Source organism: Peromyscus leucopus, chromosome 13, assembly GCF_004664715.2.
Source record: "Peromyscus leucopus breed LL Stock chromosome 13, UCI_PerLeu_2.1, whole genome shotgun sequence".
Taxonomy (NCBI): Eukaryota; Metazoa; Chordata; class Mammalia; order Rodentia; family Cricetidae; genus Peromyscus; species Peromyscus leucopus.
Genome location: NC_051074.1, coordinates 47,206,167 through 47,225,295, shown reverse-complemented (window position 1 = coordinate 47,225,295; position 19,129 = coordinate 47,206,167). Strand labels below are relative to the sequence as shown.

General features: G+C 45.5%; 2 protein-coding genes across 3 annotated transcripts; both read right to left on the bottom strand.

Moving 5' to 3' along the window:
• Window positions 1–1,749: 1,749 nt before the first annotated feature.
• On the bottom strand, window positions 1,750–3,527 carry LOC114705052 (gamma-crystallin D). The gene is made up of 3 exons (XM_028886677.2): window positions 3,419–3,527; window positions 3,084–3,326; window positions 1,750–2,098 (listed from the first exon to the last, which is right to left on the bottom strand). The coding sequence occupies exons 1-3, from the start codon at window positions 3,425–3,427 to the stop codon at window positions 1,826–1,828; spliced, it is 525 nt and encodes a 174-aa protein (XP_028742510.1). The 5' UTR covers window positions 3,428–3,527; the 3' UTR covers window positions 1,750–1,825.
• A 7,546-nt stretch (window positions 3,528–11,073) lies between these two features.
• LOC114705053 (gamma-crystallin C) lies at window positions 11,074–12,898 on the bottom strand. Of its 2 annotated transcripts, none has more exons than XM_037210333.1 (3): window positions 12,853–12,898; window positions 12,518–12,760; window positions 11,074–11,423 (listed from the first exon to the last, which is right to left on the bottom strand). In XM_037210333.1, the coding sequence occupies exons 1-3, from the start codon at window positions 12,859–12,861 to the stop codon at window positions 11,148–11,150; spliced, it is 528 nt and encodes a 175-aa protein (XP_037066228.1). In that variant the 5' UTR covers window positions 12,862–12,898; the 3' UTR covers window positions 11,074–11,147. The 2 variants fall into 2 exon arrangements, with proteins under 2 accessions (XP_037066228.1, XP_028742512.1); XM_028886679.2 differs by having other exon boundaries at window positions 11,074–11,420.
• Window positions 12,899–19,129: the final 6,231 nt, after the last annotated feature.

Here is a 19,129-nt window from a genome sequence, read left to right as displayed (position 1 = left end):
CTGATTTCAAAATCGGAACACCCTCTTTGAATCTTGGCTTCCAGGTGGTCACTGTTCAAAAAAACTGAATATAGAGAAGATTTCTAACCATCTGGTTTGAAGCAACAAGTTTTTTTTGTTATATTTTGTTTTTATTTCTTCTCTCATATATTACATCTTCACCGAAGTTTTCCCTTCCTTCCCTCCACCCAGTCCCCCCCCCCCCGCCCCCGCCACGCCCATTTTCCCCTCTCCTCCAGATCCACCTCAACTCCACCTCCCCTCAGACAAGAGCAGGCCTCCCAGGGGCAACATCAACCAAACACGGCATAAAAAGCTACAGTGAGACCAGGCACATACCATCACATCAGAACTGGACAAGGTAGCCCAGTAGTATGGAAAGGGTCCCAAAAGCAGGCAAAAAGAATCAGAGACAGCGCCTGCTCCCACTGTTAGGAATCCCATAAGAACATCAAGCTAGTCAGCCATAACTTATATGCAGAGCACCTAGGTCAAATCACTACAGACTCCCTGATCTCTGCAAGCCCCCATGAGTCCTGATCGGTTGATTCTCTGAGTTGTGTTCTATTGGTGTCCCTGGCCCCTCTGGTTCCTGCAATCCTTCCTCCCCCTCCTCTGCAGGACTCCTGAGCACTTCCTAAGGGTTGTCTGGGCATCTTCTTCTGCTCCCATCAGTGAAGCACCATGTTTTTCAGAGGCTGAAGACTCATGAAACGATGGTATAAAAGTATTTTGTTTTTACTTTTTAAAAGATTTTAAACGCCTTTCTTTAATATGAGTGTTTCGCCTGCATGCGTGTGTATAACATGTGCCTGCCTATGTCATATAAGGGTGTTGCATCCTCTGGAACTGGAGTTACAGAGAGCTGTGAGCCACCATATTGGTGCTGGGAACTTGACCTGGATCCTCAGAAGTGCCCTTAACCTCTGAGGCAGCTCTCTAACCCATAAAGATGTTTTATAAACTATAAAGTTGTCTTCTTATGAAGGTGTACTTCTATTGTGAGAATTTTCTTTGTTACTCATGGAACACACATTTTAGTTGCCACTTGCACTGTGTGTGTGTGTGTGTGTGTGTGTGTGTGTGTGTGTGTGTGTGTGTGTGTTTGCATGTGTGCATTCACATTTAAGCAAAATAATGAGCTGGGCAGGGTGGTGCAAATCTGTAATCCCATAGCAGGGAGGCTGAGTCAAAAGCATCTTAAGTTTGAACTAGAGAGATGGATCAGTCCATATAGTACTTGCTTCGAGATCATGAGGATCTGAGCTTGATGCCCAGACCCATGTGAAAATCCTGGCCTGGTAGCTGACGCTTGTAATCTAAGCATCATGATGTCAGAGAGGAATCTCTCTGAGCCCTTCTGGCCAATCATTCTGGCCTATTCATTAGGCCAGGTCAGCAAGAGGCCTGTTTCAAAGGGACCCAAAGTAGATGGCTCCCAAATAACAACCAGGTTAGCCTCCAGGTTTTATATATATATATGGACTGGACACATGCACATACATCACACAAACATACGCATGCACACACTTGCATACACACCTCACACACACATGCATGTACACACACATGCATACACACCTCACACACACATGCATGTACACACACATGCATACACACACACACACACACACACACACACACACACACACACAGGATCACAAGTTTTGAGGCCAGCATGGGCTATATAGCTCTGAGAGCCTGTTTTGAACCAATAATTATAAACAGGAAAGAAAAAGAAATACCAGAAGCGAATCAGTGCGGGAACACACAGAAAATATTTTATTAGCTTCCAGATGGAGAAAGGGTAGAGTAAAAAACCAATTCAATAGAAATCCATGACTCTCCTCAGAGAGCCCACCCTGGCGTTCATGGCGCCCCAGTCATGGTAGCGCCTGTACTCTCCCGGCCTCAGCAGGTACTGCCGCCCCCGGTAGTTGGGCATCTCGTAGAGGACCCAGCAGCCCTCCAGCACATTGAGGGAGTAGATCTCGTTGAAGTGGAATCGGTCCTGGAGAGAGGGGCAGTCCTCAGTGAACTCTACCATCTGGCCTCTGTAGTCTTCCCTCTCGTACAGTCTGATCCTGTGGGAACCAGCCTAGCAGGCCAGGGAACAGAGAAAAGCAGGGATGAACGGACTCGAAAGCCATAGGATGCCCTCCCCACCCCCACCCCCCTTGCTTCAAGCCGTTTGGAAGAGATGATAAACACATTAATTAATGCGTCACACTGCGGGCAGATTCAGCGCTTTTCTAAAATCGGAAAGTACGAGCAAAGGGAAGGAAAAAGATGCGCGCGCGAAGGCGTTCAGATGCCACCAGGGTGGAACCGCCTTCCGTGCGGCACACTGTGAAGCGAGCATCACAGCGGAATCCTGGCCTGTAACAGCTTGTGGTTGAGGTTTGCCCTTTAAAATACATTAAGGTATTAAATAGCGAGAGTCTCAGACAACAAGGGCTGCTCAGTTTATCATTTATAAATACAACGAGGAAAAGACGGGGAGATAAAATCAGTAAGCCCAAGGGCCCATTTTTTTTTCCACAAACGCTGGCATTTTAAAGCACACTTGTGGAATAGAAGCGGCACAGCTGTGAAAAACATCTGTATTGCTCCGGGTTGAGGGACAGTGCTTTGTCTAGACTAGATGGAGGAAATCCCAGATAAGCGAGGAGGGGATGAAGAGGACAAGAGGGCGTAAGCATACCCCTTCTGTGTTCAGTGGCCACCATATACTATAGCACATTTAATCTTTCTACTGTACCATGCTAAATGATTGCAATGATTGCAAGACAGGACAGAGATTTCATACATCCCCCATGCTGCCAATGCATGTTCCTACTCTACAAATACTTACCTGCCAATTTGTAACAGGGTAACACTTTGCTTTTTGGTGTGTGTGTGTGTGTGTGTGTGTGTGTGTGTGTGTGTGTGTGTGTGTGTTGGGGGTGTGTGGCTATGAACTAATCAATTCTAGCTTTTATGGATTTTTTTTTAACCAACAGGCTCAGCCCTGTGTCCAGCGTTTAACCCTTTACTGGCAACTGCCGTCAGGGTCCTCAGTCTCGATCAGAATACGGACTCACGTGGGGGATGAGGCGGCAGGAGCGGATGGAGTCGCTGAAACCCATCCACTGCTGGTAGTCAGGGTAGTCCCCACGCCTCAGGAAGTACTGGCAGCCTCCGAAGTTGGGCTGCTCATAGAGCATCCAGCAGCCACTGTCCACGCGCACAGAGTTGCAGCGGCTGAAGTAGGGCTGCAGGTTGGAGTGGTCGCTGCTGCACTCATAGTGGCGGCCCTGGAAGCCGCGGTCCTCATAGAAGGTGATCTGTGAGGGAAGGCAAGGCTCAGGGAGAGGCCTGATGGGGCCTGGACCCGAGGGCAGCTCCCTCCCCCAGGCCCTGGGTGCCCGGGGCTCACCTTCCCCATGGCTGGTGTTGGCGGTTCGGATGGGATGGTGCTGTTGGGTGTGTAGGGCTGGGCGCGCGGGTCTATATAGCAGGAGGTCTGCTGCGTTTGCAGGAACAGCACAAAAGGGCCCCGCGGGGGGCAGGGCGCGTTCATGTTCTCCTCTTTTCTCTTTGCTGTCATAGCCCACGGGACTCATTGTGGGTTTCGGTCCTATTCACTCTGGAGCATTCAGGTTGCTATCACTAGCGGATGCTACTGAGATTGTTTGAAAAAAAAAAGTAATTTGGCGCATTGTTTATTTAATAATAGAAGCAAGGTTTCAGCCATTTCATAGATAAACCACACTCGTCTTTGCACAGTTGGACAAAACAAAAACATGCAAGTGGGGAGCAGAGAGAGTCTTGATGTAGTAAATATAAGTTGACGGTAAGCCCGGCTACATTTCTTGTGGATGCCCCACCCATGAACATGGATTAACAGGAAAGGAACAGACTCAACTGAATGTTGAAAATTTCAAATCCTTTGGAGACTTTTAGAATTAAAGGTTGTAAGAAATTGGGAGTATTTTACCACGGGAGCTGCCAGAATTTCGCACCTCCACTGTGAAAAAACCAAAAGAAAGCAAAATTCCAAACAAGCAAACACAAACTTCAGCATCGTTTGTGACTTTGTTGCATGCTGGAGGCAAAGTAGACTTCCTCTTAGCAATGTGTGGCTCTGCAGCTAAGAGGGAAAAATAGTTTTAAGACCCTTAGAACTAAAAGGGAAAGTCTGAATCCGAGGAAGTGAGAAAACCCAGCCCACAGGCCTTAGACTACAAAAGAAAACCAACTCCCGAGGTGCACTGCTCTGATGGGGTCTGCGCCACGCCTTTGTTCTGTGGTGGACAAGGGTAAACAGAGCTTTTTTGACACAGAGGAAATGGCTTAGAGGAGCCGGGGCTGGGATGCTGCGGGAAAGGAAGAGACACATCTCTAGAAGCCAGGCTCTAGGAAGACTTCACAGGGATTTATTGGTTGGAGAAATTTGACGGGGCGGAAAGAGCACCAGAGTGGAAGATGACCGGCGAGCCTAGCTCCTTTCATGTTCAAAGAATTACTCACACTTCTTTCACCCCACAGAAGGGCCTTGCCTTTGACTCAGCCGTCTTTCTAAGTTGGTACTTACGAACTGAAGCCCCGACTATGTACATTATGATGCTTTCAGTTATTATTCCCTGGTTTCTGGCTCTCTGACCACGTAGAGACGCATGTTACAAATTCACTTATGAAAGTGGAGAGCCAGCAGACAGGATATCTCACACAGATAGCCATTACAATCGGAACATTTTCCAGAACAAAATGTAAGTTGAGAGCAACATTACATTAGTCAGAGTTGTTTCTGAGTCCAGGGTTCCGGGGGGGAGATGTTGATTGGCAAAAACTGTAAAGTAAGAGAAAACTATTCATCAGAGTACCAAAAAGTTCGGATGGGATGGATCAGAGAGGAAAGAGCATAAGGAGACATGTGTACATGGGGGAGGGGGAAGGGGGAATCACTGCCTTTGTTGATATAAAATTATATTGAGAATGCATCTGCAGAGCCCAAACAAGGGGATTTTCTTGATCAATGAGAAGGCTTGCAGGACAGTGGTGCCTTGAATCCCAGCACTCAGGAGGCAGAGCAAGGCGGATCTCTGTGAGTTCGAGGCCAACATGGGCTACAGAGTGAGTTCCAGGAAAGGCACAAAGGTACACAGAGAAACCCTGTCTCAAGGAGGGGGGAAAAAAAAAGAAGGCTTTATTTCAGCCTGGGGCTGAACAAACAAGGATAACACCCCAGACTTCTTATAGAGCAGAAAAGCTAAAGGTTGGGCCAAAATGTGGCTCTGTTTGAAATGCTGGCAGGAAGTTCCATGAGTGACAAGGTTGCATAAGACTCAGTGCCCACATGTGGAACATAGAATTTGAGGTGAATGTGTGTCAGGTGTGAGATCCTTAAAACACAGAGCTCTTCACAAGCTGTCTGGGGTGACTGGGCCTGTCACTGAAGGGGAACTGGAGGTGAACATGTATCATTGCCTCAGGTGTTGTCTAGTCCAGGAAGTGACCCATGGTCAGCCCCTAGTCATTTAAGTGACTTAAAAAAATTATGTCATAAGTGACCATCTCAAGCTAGGGCTTTACTATAGGTGCTGTCAATAATCCATGTAGTTCATGAAAATGCCAGTCCACAAGCAAAATGAAGTATGTGAAAACAGTTTTTCTGATTTCTGGGAGCTTAACATATTCTGGGGTGGAGAGAAAAATGTGATGTCCATCCTTTTGAGGGTTTACTTGTCTCATTTTTCCAGGCTCCATGATGCTAAGGTATTTTCCTGAGGAGAGAGGGGACACATAGAGGATTACAGTGGAGTCTGTGGATTGGGTGTCTCCCCAGTGTTCACATTAGCCTGGAGGTGAGAACTAGTACCTTGAGGCCTGTGGAAGCCGATGTACTTTGGTGTGGCTTTTGGAGGAATGTTACAATGTTTTGGATTGGTCCGGACGTTTTCTTTTGTTTTTCAAGACAGGTTTTCTCTGTGTAGCCCTGGCTGTCCTGGAACTCACTCTGTAGTCCAGGCTGGCCTCGAACTCACAGAGATTTGCCTGCTTCTGCCTCCCGAGTGCTGGGATTATGGACCTGTGCACCACCACCACTCAGCTTATACTTTTTGTATATTTTAATTTTTTTTTTTTTGCTCATTCTTTTTGTCGTTGTTGTTGTTTTGTTTTGAGTCAGGAGTTTCTCTTATTTATTTATTTTAATTTATTCTTCTCTCATACAATACATCCTGACAGTAGTTTTCCCTCCCTTCACTCCTCCCAGTCCCCCCCACTACCCCACCCCCCCATCCACTCATCCTCCATTTCCCTTCAGAAAAGAGCAGGCCTCCTAGGGATACCAACCAAACACAGCATAACAAGTTACAATAAAACTAGGCAAACCATCACAGCAAGGCTGGAGGAGGCAATCCAGTAGGAGGAAAAGGGTCCCACAAGCAGGCAAAAGAGTCAGAGACACCCCCACTCCACCTGTTAAGAATCCCACAAAAACACCAAGCTACAAAACAATAACGTATATGCAGAGGACCTAGGTCAGACCCGTTCAGGCTCCGTGGTTGTCACTTCAGTGTCTGTGAGACCCTGTGAACCTAGTTGATTCTGTGGTCCGTGTTCTCCTGGTGTCCTCCACCCCTCTGGCTCCTACAGTCCTTCCTCCCCCTCATTTACGGGCTTCCGCCTAATGTTTGGCTGTGGGTCTTTGCATCTGCTTCCATCAGTTGCTAGATAAAGCCTCTGACATCGACTGGGTGAGGCACGGATTTCTTCTTTGGGCTGGAATGGCCTGCAGTTGAGCAGGCTCATTTAATATTTTTATAGTTTTTTTTTTTAATATTTATTTTCAATCATTCCCTGTTGTTCTAAAAACTTTTTTCCCCTCAAATATTATGTCATCTGCTTGGCACCTGAAGTCACCAACTTGCAACTCCATACAAGAGTTTTCAAACTCTTGTCATAATGGTATCTGAGCACTTGGAAGGCAGAGACAGGCAGATCTCTGTGAATTTGAAGCCAGCCTGGCCTACAAAGTGAGTTCCAGACCAATCAGGACTACATAGAGAGATCCTGTCTCAAACTCTGTTGCTTTGACTCATTGAGGAAACTATAAATCAAGTACAGCTGCCATTATGGGCACATGGACAGAAGCATGCTTTATTAGGGATTTTTATATTTATGGAGTTTCAAATGTCCCTTTGTAAATGTTTCAGAAAACAGTGTAAGAATAGAGAGTGATTATTCTAATTTTGCTTTTGTTTTAAATGTCTTTGCTTAGCCAAAGACAAACAAAACAAAACAAAATGGCACTATTATGTTGGCTCCGTTTGAAGAAAATTGGTTTGGTAAACCTAAAATATTGAGAACTGCTTAGTTTCAAGAATGTAAATTAAAATAGGGTGAACATTTGGGGTAGTTCATCTGCTTGTAATGTTTCCAAATCCAACACTAGAATCATTTCAGAAATTCATTCCTCTGCGTTAGGAATAATACAAAGTTATGGATCTTTGTCTCGCCTGAACTGGGGTGTTATTGTTTCTTTTGACTAGCTGAGAGACCCGGATGTGTTACTTAATTTAACAAAAGCAGTGTTTTATTTTCCCCTACAGACTTAATTTGTCTAGGATAGAGGCTTCTTATAGGATGCAGTCTAAAAAAACATGCTTTCAAAATTATGTTCTTCCTTATGCCAATAATCCCAGCACTTGGGAAGTAGAGACAATGGGGATTGATGAATTTAAAGCCATGCAGGGCTAAGGGACACAGACACACACACACACACACACACACACACACACACACACACACACACACGGTGTTTCTTTAGGAGCCTTTAAGGTGAAATGGCATGCAAAGCCAGAAAACCAGCTGTTTATAAGCTGTTTATGAGAGGGGGGATTTGAAAGCAGTAGCAAGCTCACTGTAACGAGGTGTGAGGGAAAGGCAGCAAATGGGACGTTTAAAAAGCTCTTGGATCGCTTCTGACGTTCATTCCTTAGAGAGTGATATGTGAACCTTAAACACCATTAGCAGAAGGAGCCCAGGCTATGCCGAGTCATTGATAAAATTTATTCCTGAACAAGAAGGGGATACTGGACGATTCCTTTTGCCACGCCCCGGTGGTTGGAGATGGGAAGGGAGGGGTGTAGGGATTGGAGGGACGGTGAAGGAGCAGGGAAGAGCAGGGAGGAAGCAGTGGGAGAGAGAATGACTCTGCCTTCTTGTCCCCGTCCTCCAGCCAGAGGCTGAAAGCAGGAAGTGGTGTGTCTACAGTGTGATCTTCCAGTTTCTGTCCCGTCCCTGTAGCCAGGACAGAGTTTCATACTCTCTGGAAACTGTACTCATTTAGGATGTATCTCCCGACTGGAAAACAAAAAAGTGCCAAAGAAATGGATAAAGAAGTGTTACACATGAGTATTTTGTGCTCAGCAAACACTTTCCACCTCCAAAATGTCAAGGATAATAAAAACATATAGCAGGAGAAATATGCAAATAACTATGACTCTGTTTCCCCCAGAAGTTTGTCATGGGACGATTCTGAAAGTACACTGGAATTAAAGGTACCCAAACAAAAGTCTGTATTACTTAGTATTTTATATTTATTTGTTTGTTTGTTGTGAGGGTCTCAAGGTATAGCCTAGGCTTGCCTGGAACTCTCTATGTAGCCCAGGCTGGCTTCAAGCTTGCTGTGATCTTCCTGTCTCAGATTGCAGAGTATAATTGTGCCACCATACCCAGATCTAGTAATAGACTTAAAACAGTGATCATATCATTTGAATCAGTATTTAGCAGTATTTCTATATCTAACTCTGGTAGTAGAGAGGCTTTTTAGGGGTTTTTCACCCCCAGCACTACATATAGAAATCCCATGACAGGTGATCAATAAACAGTAAAGAATAGTTAACCACTGGGCAGTCCATAGGAATAAAATTAAAAAGCAATCAAACAACTTTCACCATGAGCAGTGAGTCTTCCTTCTGGATCTGGACTCTCCTGAAGTTATGGCATGTCAATGTCAGAATTGACGTATGATGCTGTTTGTACCTTTGTGTATAAAAGACCAAAAACCAACAGAGAAAAGATGTAGTGATGTAGGGGGCCACCAAACAGTGCGCAACACTACTCTGTGAAACAGAATAAGATATTGACCTAAATACAACTCCACATTGTGTTGTATTTTCAATACAACATCCAGCCCTACACAGTGATACACACCTGCAATCCCATCACTCATGAAGCTGAAATAGAAAGATTCAGAGTTCAAGGCTAGCATGAGCAACATCGTGAGACCCTATCTTGTAAACAAACAAACATCACCCATTAATATGCATTATTTCATTTCAGCTCTGTAATCAAGGGAAGAATTCCCCAGAAGGGTGCCCACCAAGTACAAACAGGAATCATGGGTGAAAGGTATGTTAGAAGGATGTTTCTACTTCTCTATTGATAGAGTTTATGAAGTGGTAAGTTTGTGAGTGGCCGTGATGGTTAGCTCTAATTGTTGAGGTTTGGATGAGAAATCTCCATAGTCTCATGGGTGTGAACAAGTGGTCTCTAGTTGGTAGAACAGCTTAGGGAAGGGGTTGGGAGGTGTGGCCCTGCTGGAGGACGTCTGTCACTGACTGGGCTGGGCTTTGAGAGTTTACAGACTTGGCCCACTTCCAGTTCGCTCCCATTGCATGTGTTTGCTGTAGTGGGTAGCCGTTCCACTGGAAATACCACCCCCGTTGAGGCTTCGGTAACTGTCACGCCTACAAGGCAGAGCTGAGAGAGGACCCCTGAAGACCCGAGATCCGGATGGGGGAGCTCTCTCGGTTCCTGGAGACACCGCCGGACTGTGCTACACTTTCCCAGACCCTGTAACCTATCCCTTCACTTGTAAGTTACCCCACAAAATAAAGCTCTTTTTTTTTTTTTTTTTTTTTTAGTTTTTCGAGACAGGGTTTCTCTGTGTAGCTTTGCGCCTTTCCTGGAACTCACTTGGTAGCCCAGGCTGGCCTCGAACTCACAGAGATCCGCCTGGCTCTGCCTTCTGAGTGCTGGAATTAAAGGCGTGTGCCACCACCGCCCGGCTCCCTTTTAACCTCGTGGAGTGGCCTTAATATTTTAAACAATAGCTTGCAGTTGAAGATATGATCTCTCAGTGTTCTGCTCCGGTCTGCTGCCATGCCTCCACTGTTGTTATGGACCCCTCTGGAACTAGACGCTTAAATAAGTTCTTTCTTTCATAAATTGCTTTTGGTCATGCTGTCTTATCACAGCAATAGCAAAGTAACTAATACAGCCAACAGCTTGACCTAGAATGATTTGTGAAGAGTCTCTCTCTCTCACACACAAAACAGGGTTTTTCTGTGTAGCCCTGACTGTTCTAGAACTCACTCTGTAGACCAGGCTGGCCTGGAACTCCAAGATCCACCTGCCTCTGCCTGCTGGATTAAAAGAATACATCACCACCACCCTGCAGGGAAGACAGTCTTAATGGAGGGTTGTTTAGCTTGGGTGACGCTGGCTAAGAATCTTTCTTACTGGGGGTGGTTTCAGGAGGAAGGAGGTTTTAACATTGCTAACTAGCCCTAGCCTTAGTTAGGTAATACTGCGCTCTCCAGTAAACAAAATTCCCTAAAGAGCCTGGAAAGGCTGTTTGTCCAATTGGACTCCAATCACTTCCGAGATTAGAAGAAAACTTTGACCATATTGTTCTTCAAGGGCGTCAGCTAACTGCCCCCTCTCTAGTAGTCACCCTGTTGTGTTTCTTTGGCTTGACCTGCATTTTCTTTATGAGGCAGGCATAATACCACCACCACCACCACCATCACCACCACCACCACCACCCACCACCACCACCACCACCAACCACCACCACCACCACCACCAACCACCACCACCAGGTATACCCTCCCCCCACCAGGTAGATATAAAGTTCTGTCACTGAGGTATATACCTACATCCTCAGCCATCCAAGACTTGTTCAAACTTACACAATTTAAAAGTTCTTGAACACCCTAACTTCCCCATTCTCATCCCAATCTTTAAACAGGGAGCATGTACAGGTGTGTGGATTCGCACACAATGAAAGAAGAGCAGAAGTCAGGATTTGCCAACAATACAGACTAAATACTTTATTAGGTTCCAAAATGAGAAAATGGTAGTGTTAACCTATTTTAGTATAAATCCACCACCCTCCGCAAAGAGCCCGCCTTAGCGTCCACGGCACCCCAGTCGTGGTAGCGCCGGTACTCCTGAGGCCTCAGCAGGTACTGCCGGCCTCGGTAGTTGGGCATCTCGTAGAGGACCCAGCAGCCCTCCAGCACGTGCAGAGAGCGCACCTCACTGAGGTGGAAGCGGTCCTGGATGCAGGAGCAGTCTTCACTCAGCTCCATCATGAGGCCTTTGTGGTCTTCTCTCTCATACAGCCGCATCCTGTGGGAACCTGTCTGCTTGGGTCACAGAAAGATCAGAAAAGGCCATTGAGTCTCTTCCAGAACTCAGCCGAGCAAACAACGGGTGAGTGTGGCTGGCTGGGACAGAGGCCGTTGGTGTAAAAATCGGAGCCTCTGAGATGGATCCCTGCTAGCATTACAAACTCCTACATGCCTAGTTTCTGTTTTTCATCTAGGAGGTTGAATTTTTAAGGTGTTAAAAACCGAATTTGAGCCAAAAAAATTAAATATTTTAATTCCCAATTCCCTGTGCTAATTCTAAGCTGTATATTGGAGGAAATATAAATAATGTACGTTGATTAGCATTTTTTAGTTTTATATATGTTTTATCTACTTGTAAGTCCATCATTAAAATAGGATTTTTTTACTTACATTTTTTGACTTTTGAGAATTTCATACACTAGTACTGAATTGACATCGTTCCCAATAGTCCCATTCTCCTTATTTTGTAATTCCCTAGACTGGCTTCAAACCCAAGACCCTTCTGCCTCAGCTTCCTGGATGCTAGGATTATAGGGTATCCCTACGCCTGGCTAAAATAGAGTTCAGAAAAATCATAGACTTCTGTGGAAAGTTAACTTAAACAACCAGTTAAACTAGAATTTAGCTGATTTTCAAAATTAAGGAAAATTATCATATCCAAAACTGGTCTCTGCCTTTACACAGTTTTTGACCTCCATACTTTTCCATGTTTCCTACTCCACTGTAAGGTATAATTAACTCTCTTATCAGAAATTCCTTTATAGATAAAAATCAATCCGATAGGCATAATGCCTTCTCATGACCAACCAGCTTCCCATTTTTAAATTTTGTTGTTTATCCCAGCATAACAGTGCATTCACTGAGACAGCTTTGGATTAACCTAATGGTAGCAACGATAAAGTGGATTTTTTTCTAAGTAGATTCTTCCTTATAATTCTATCTTCCTGCCTTTCCCCCTGTGAACTTAGGCAAGCATTTAAAGCCCACTTAACCCTTAGGTACTCGTACAAAACAAAAACAAAAACAAAAAAACCTTACTCTCTGGACCCCACATCAGTAAAACAGTGAGGGCCCTTGGGTAACAAGAAATGAAGCCAAACAGGACTCACGTGGGGGATGAGGCGGCAGGAGCGGATGGAGTCGCTGAAACCCATCCACTGCTGGTAGTCAGGGTAGTCCCCACGCCTCAGGAAGTACTGGTGGCCCTGGTAGTTGGGGCGCTCATAGAGCATCCAGCAGCCACTGTCCACTCGGATGGAGTTGCAGCGGCTGAAGTAGGTCTGCAGGTTGGGGCAGTCGCTGCTGCACTCATAGCAGCGGCCCTGGAAGCCGCGGTCCTCGTAGAAGGTGATCTGTAAGGGAAGAGCAATTCTGGATGAGATCATTTTCTCCGTGTGTGAAGGCCGGTCCCTCGGACTTTGTGTTTGCTTTGCGTTCTGCTCACCTTCCCCATGGCTGGCTGACCGTGGTGAGTTCAGTGTCCAGCCGGAGAGCGGCGGGTCTATATAGCAGGAGGGCTGCTGCGTTAGCGGAACCTGCACAAAAGGGGCCCTCGGGGCTGAGGGGGATTTTATGGATCGCTTTTACATGCTGCATTCAGTGGCGGTGATTGCAGATTCGCCTGGTTCTCTGGTGTGTTCCAATGCTGCCCTGGATGAGCTGCTCGGTGTTGTTTTATTTGGATTCTTACTGTTTTTTAAATTTATCAGCACATCAGCCTGAACTTTTGACCTGAAGTCCATGCATGTCCCTACATTTTGATTCCATTATACTTGGTAAGTCTGGGAGAAATCTGTGCATTTGTAGAAGTGCCTCACCCCACCCCCCACCCCTGTCTGAGTTGAGAGGGATGGAATTCTGTGAGTACTGCAAATGTTGACTAGTCTCCTGTAGGACAGAGGCTGGTTGATGTTATCCCTTCTTCCCACTTATTTTCTTTACAGGATTTGCTGGTTCGTACAGGACACCAATCTAGATTCTGATCTTGGTTCTTCTCGACTGTGCTGAACCGATGCTCAGGACCTAACTAACCACTAGCCTCCCCTTTGGTGGGGGCACACTAGGTGACCCCAAATCAACCTCTGGGAATCAGCTTGTGTTAAGAACAAAGGGAGAGGTTCCTATAGTCACGAGATTCAAGACTGGCAGGTTTGTATGAATTGTGTCCTAATTTCCAAGGCCAGGGAAAGCCGGAGAATTTCCTGTGTAAGAGTGAGATTTGAACCCAGGCTGCAGGGACACCATAAATGACCTCTCAGAGCAGGAATTATCTTGTGGGAAATTGAACAATGAGTAGGAAAGAAAAGAATGAAGACAAGAAAACAAAGGAGGAAGAAAGGGCACCCTCTGCCATTTGGCAGGTGATGGGGCACTTCTACCCAGGACATGTGATTCACCTACTAGATCGAAACAGTCTTAATAAGTACCCTCAGACATGGTTACTCAGAGTGATTTTGTCTAAACAAATCCAAAGCCAACATACCACCCACAGCATGCTGAACATCACCCTTCTCAGTCCAAATGACTAACCACTACTTTAAAAGACTTTCTAGCAATTTTGTGAATTAAATATAATATCTCATAGATGCTAGGCAGAGTTCTGCTAATGAACTCTCTCTCTCTTTCTCTCTTTCTCTCTCTTTCTCTCTCTGACAGGGTCTCACTATGTAGCCTAAGCAAGCCTTGAACTTACTGCAATCCTCCTGCCCCAGCCACTTCGGTACTGTGATTATAGGTGTGCCCTGCCAAACCTGGCAAATTTCTGAGCTTTTTTCTTTTTCCCCCTTTCCTCCCTCCTTGCCCATTCCTTTCCCCTCCACTCCACTCCATCTCTTTCTGTGTGTGACAGTGGTGGAGATTGAACCCAAGGCCTTATTCAGGCCAGGCAAGTGCTGTCCCACTGAGATTCTCCACCCAGACCTTCCTCAAACCACGCACCCAAGGTACACCTCTTCAACACAGCTTTTCTAGTGTTAGCTCTCTGAAAACTACCCTGTTTCTCCAGGGTATGTGCTCTCTCTGGAAGCAACAAGTCATAAGCTTAACTGGTTTCCAGGCAGGCAGTTGAGATGTTTAGCTAACGGACATTAGCTTTTGTAAAGGAGATTGTGTGCATAGCGTTTTTGGGGACACGACTTGGTAATACTAGTGACATGGACAACAGTGCTGGAGTGACATCATTAAGGATGTCAGCCTGTTCTTTGATCAGATATTCCGTGTTCTCAAAGGTTCCTGAAATCTTTACTTCCAGAGAACCATTTTGTGGCTGAAAAAGATGAGACTTGGAAAAGGCATTAGAAATCTCATGTGCGCTTGGATGTGGTGGGGGGCGGGCGGGGGGAGGGGCTGGAGAGATGGCTCAGCTGTTAAGAGCAGGGCCGCTCTTCCAGAGGACCCAGGTTTAATTCCCAGCACTTATATGGCAGCTCACAACTGTCTGTAACTCCAGTTCCAGGGGATCCGACACCAGTACACAGACGTACATGCAAGCAAAATGCTAATGCAAAAAATCAAAAGGAATCATGGTTGTCTTAGTTAGCGTGTTTTTTGTTTTGTTTTGTTTTGTTTTTTTCTTTTTGCTGTGAAGGGACGTCATGACCACGACAACTCTTATAAATAAAAACATTTCCTTGAGGGGGCTCGCTTCCAGTTTCAGAGGTTCAGTCCATTTATCATCATGGTAGGGAGCATGGTGGCGTGGAGGTAGATATGGTGCTGGAGCTGAGAGTCCTTACATCTTGACTCGGGGCAACAGGAAGTCAACTGACTGTTACACTGAGGGAAGCTTGAGCAAAAAAATCTCAAAGCCCGCCCCCACAGTGACACCCTTTCTCCAACAAGGCCACACCTCCTAATAGTGTCACTCCCTTTGAGGACCATTTTCTTTCAAATCACCACAATCATAAAAGAAAAGAAAAGGAACTTTGTCAGTGGGTCTGAGAGTAGTGGTGCACGCCTTTAATCCCAGAACTTGGCAGAGGCAGGTAGATCTCTGTGAGTTCAAGGCCAGCCTGGTCTACAGAGTGAGTTCCAGGACACCAGGGCTATGTGAAGAGAAGAAAGATCTTATACATAAATGTATATTTTATCACTATTTGGAGTATGCAAGGTATGGAAGCAACTTAAATGCCCTTCAGCAGATGAGTGGATGAAGAAAACACAGTACATCTACTTCAAGGGAATTTATTCAGAAGGAAGGAAGAATGAAATGATGTTGCTTGCAAAGAAATGGATGGAACCAGATATCATCGTATGAAGTAAAATCAGCCAGACTCACAAAAATGAAAATCACATACTTTTCTCTCAAATGTAGAAACTTTATTAAAAAAAAAAAAAGAGAGAGAGAGAGATGGCTTGGGATCAGTGGGGGTGGGCAGGAGGGATATGGGAAAGGTAAGGGATAAATATGAACTAAGTACAATGGTACAATGATATACAGGTGTGAAAAAATGTCACAATGAAGTTCATTCTGTGGTATGCTAACTAAAAGTATTAACAATAAGTAATTAATAAGGCAATAAATAGTAATAAAAATCATTCGTTTTTCTTAAGCCTTCTTTCTGCTTAAATTTTTTACTTAAAATTTTTTGACTAAGCCGGGCGGTGGTGGCGCATGCCTTTAATCCCAGCACTCGGAAGGCAGAAGGAGGAGGATCTCTGTGAGTTCGAGGCCAGCCTGGGCTACCAAGTGAGTCCCAGGAAAGGCACAATGCTCCACAGAGAAACCCTGTCTTGAAAAACCAAAAAAAAAAAAAAAAAAAAAAAAATTTTTTTTGACTAAAAAATTCTTTTAATGCATAGTCTTTGTATACAGCCCAGGCTGAACTTACACTCTGTATGTAGTGTGAACTGGCCTTGGACCCATGATCTTCCTATGTCACCCTCCAAAGTATTGGAGTTATAGGCTGCACCACCCAGCCTGGACCATCCCTCTATTTTTTTTTTCCTTAAGAAAATAACCAGATAAGGTCTTACTAGTAACTTACTAATATTCCTTTTACTGTTTTTACTAGTATATGCCAATCATACATCACGGGTTTCATTATGACTTTTCATATATGTGTATATTGTATTTTGATCATATTTACCCCCATTACCCTCTCTTATCTCCCTCCCACTCCTAATCCTCTTCCTCCTGTAACTGGAGTTATCTCCAGTCACACCCGGGCCTGCAGCCACTCAGACCCAAATAAATACACACAGCCTAATATTATTTAAAACTGCTTGGCCGTTAGCTCAGGCCTACCACTGACTAGCTCTCACACTTAAACTCAGCCCATTTCTCTTAATCTTTATGTCGCCACATGTTCTGTGGCTTTACCTGTGTGCCTGTTACATGCTGCTCCCTGGACAGCGGGCTGCTGTCTCTTCACTCAGCCTTCCTGTTCCCAGAATTCTCTTCTCTGCTTGTCCCACCTATACTTCCTGCCTGGCTACTGGCCAATCAGAATTTTATTTATACAGAGTGATATCCACAGCATCCTCCCCTTCCTCTTCCTCATCTCCCTAATGCTTTCATGTTCTTTTTTTGGTGTCATTTTTGATGACTCAGTGAGTTGCATTTGGGTGTTTACAGGCGCATGGGCACTTACCAGAAGCTATACCACTCAAGAAATTGCCTGTCCCCCCATCCAGCACCCATTACCAAGGTCTAAGTTCCTCTAGCTTTTACTTTCTCTCTGCCCCTTTCCTGAGCCTTGAGTGAATGGGGGCGATGTAGCTGTTCAGCTAGTGGCTGAACATTAGACTATCTCTTAATCTCATCCCACTGGCGAGTAGTGAATCGCTACCATCTCCACAGCCTGCTGAAAAAAACGAAAACCACTTCTCTGACCAAAGCAGATAGCAATAATCAATATGTACACTTTCTCTCTCCTGCCCCTACAGGCCCTTCACTGCCTTGCTGGGAGGTCTTACCATGCTCTAGCTAGGCCTTGGTTGTCTCCTGATTCTGCCCAGTCTTGCCCTTCTCCACTCTGCCCTGTCACATGCCAGCATGCTAGGCTAATGATATTGGACACATAGCAAGCCGTGTGCTCACGCCCTGGAGACACTCCACTGGCTCCTCACTGTGGCACGCCAGGCCTGACCTCCTCTCTTTTGCCACATTGCCTGTCTAATCACACTGAGCACCTGTTATTCCCATTTTCACATTGACTTAATATTTCTCACTAGACACCCGTTCTCTTATTGTTCATCCAAACAAGTTTTCTCTTCTTCAAGGCTCAGCTTAAATAATTTCTCTGTAAAAAAACTTTCTAGAGTTTTCCCTAATTTTCTGGCTTGCCATGTTCTTTTACTTGCTTTTGTTTTGAGATGGAACTTGCTGTGTAGATCAGGCTGGCCTAAAACTCATAAAGATCTGCCTGCCTCTGCTCCCCAAGTATTGGGATTACAGGTACTACCACACCTGGCCTGGACTGAACTGAACATTGTTCCTTGGCTACCCAAGTGTCATGTTCAACAGCAATGATCATGTTTCCATTGTGTTATTTAGACCCTAGTTCCTCAAAAGCAGATACGGAGGGTCTTACAGGATCAGGACTCTTCCATTTTTTTTTCTCACCTTATTCTCATTAATTGGCTGAATGGATTGGAACATAAATGGCAATAAATGAAGGATGGCCATTCATTCTAGAATTCAGTGTGGTGATCATTTTCAGGACCTACTTCAAATACTCAGGCTGCACAGGTACGTGTACTCACATCAAAGTCCATTGTGTGTGAACCTCAGGCTGTGGGCTCACCACACCTTGGGCTTCATATAATTAATGGGCTAGTAGAACAGTACAGATGAATAATCCAAGGGGAGAAAGCAAGATTGTTGCATGCCGCCCCAAGCCCCGCCCTCTGTTCCTTAGTAATTTTAATTGTCTATTTTTAATGCCATCTGAAATGGCAAGTTAATGTTTCAGCAGCATCAAGCAATCCAAAGCTGAGTTTTGCTGGTGTCTGAAGTCCAGCCGGAAGTTGGTTCTACCGGCTGCCTTCCTGTTTCTTAGCCAGTAATGTAGCATTTGTATGACACGTGTGCTTGGTGCGATGAGCAGGAGTTACGTGTGTGGTGACCACATAGACGAAACCACCCCAAACAAAGAGACTGAAGAGGGGACCAGTCTCCAACAGCATTCCTCTCGTCACACAACAGCAATTAATCTCCTCTTGGTTATTCATCACAGCTGATCATGGCTGTTACTTTTGCTTTGACTCAAGTCTGGAGGGGAGAGAAAAGGACATGTGCTTACATCAGGATCTAACCCCATGGTGGCAGGGCAGGCAAACTGGGGAGACATCTTGTGAGAATGCTTTCCGATACAACAGCTGCTGATACTGCTGTTTCATTATTTGGTGGGCCCTTTTTAGAAGATTATTAATCCAAGAAAGCTTAGAGTCAAAGAGGGAAGAAAAAGGTGGGTTTTTGGTTTTTTTTTTTTCGAGACAGGGTTTATCTGTCTAGCTTTGTGCCTTTCCTGGATCTTGCTCTATAGACCGGGCTAGCCTCGAACTCACAAAGATCTGCCTGCCTCTGCCTCCCGAGTGCTGGGATTAAAGGCGTGCGCCGCCGCCGCCGCCGCCGCCGCCGCCGCCGCCGCCGCCGCCGCCGCCGCCGCCACCTGGCAGGAAGAAAAAGATTTAAAGTAGATCGGGGCGGTGGTGGTGCACGCCTTTAATCCCAGCGCTCGGGAGGCAGAGGCAGGCAGATCTCTGAGTTCAAGGCCAGC

Excerpts from the sequence above, each read along its gene's own strand:
- LOC114705053 (XM_037210333.1), bottom strand. Across the intron at positions 11,424-12,517 it reads CCTGCCGCCTCATCCCCCAC|CAGACAGGTTCCCACAGGAT; the intron begins GTGAGTCCTGTT and ends CTGTGACCCAAG.
- LOC114705052 (XM_028886677.2), bottom strand. Across the intron at positions 2,099-3,083 it reads CCTGCCGCCTCATCCCCCAC|GCTGGTTCCCACAGGATCAG; the intron begins GTGAGTCCGTAT and ends CTGGCCTGCTAG.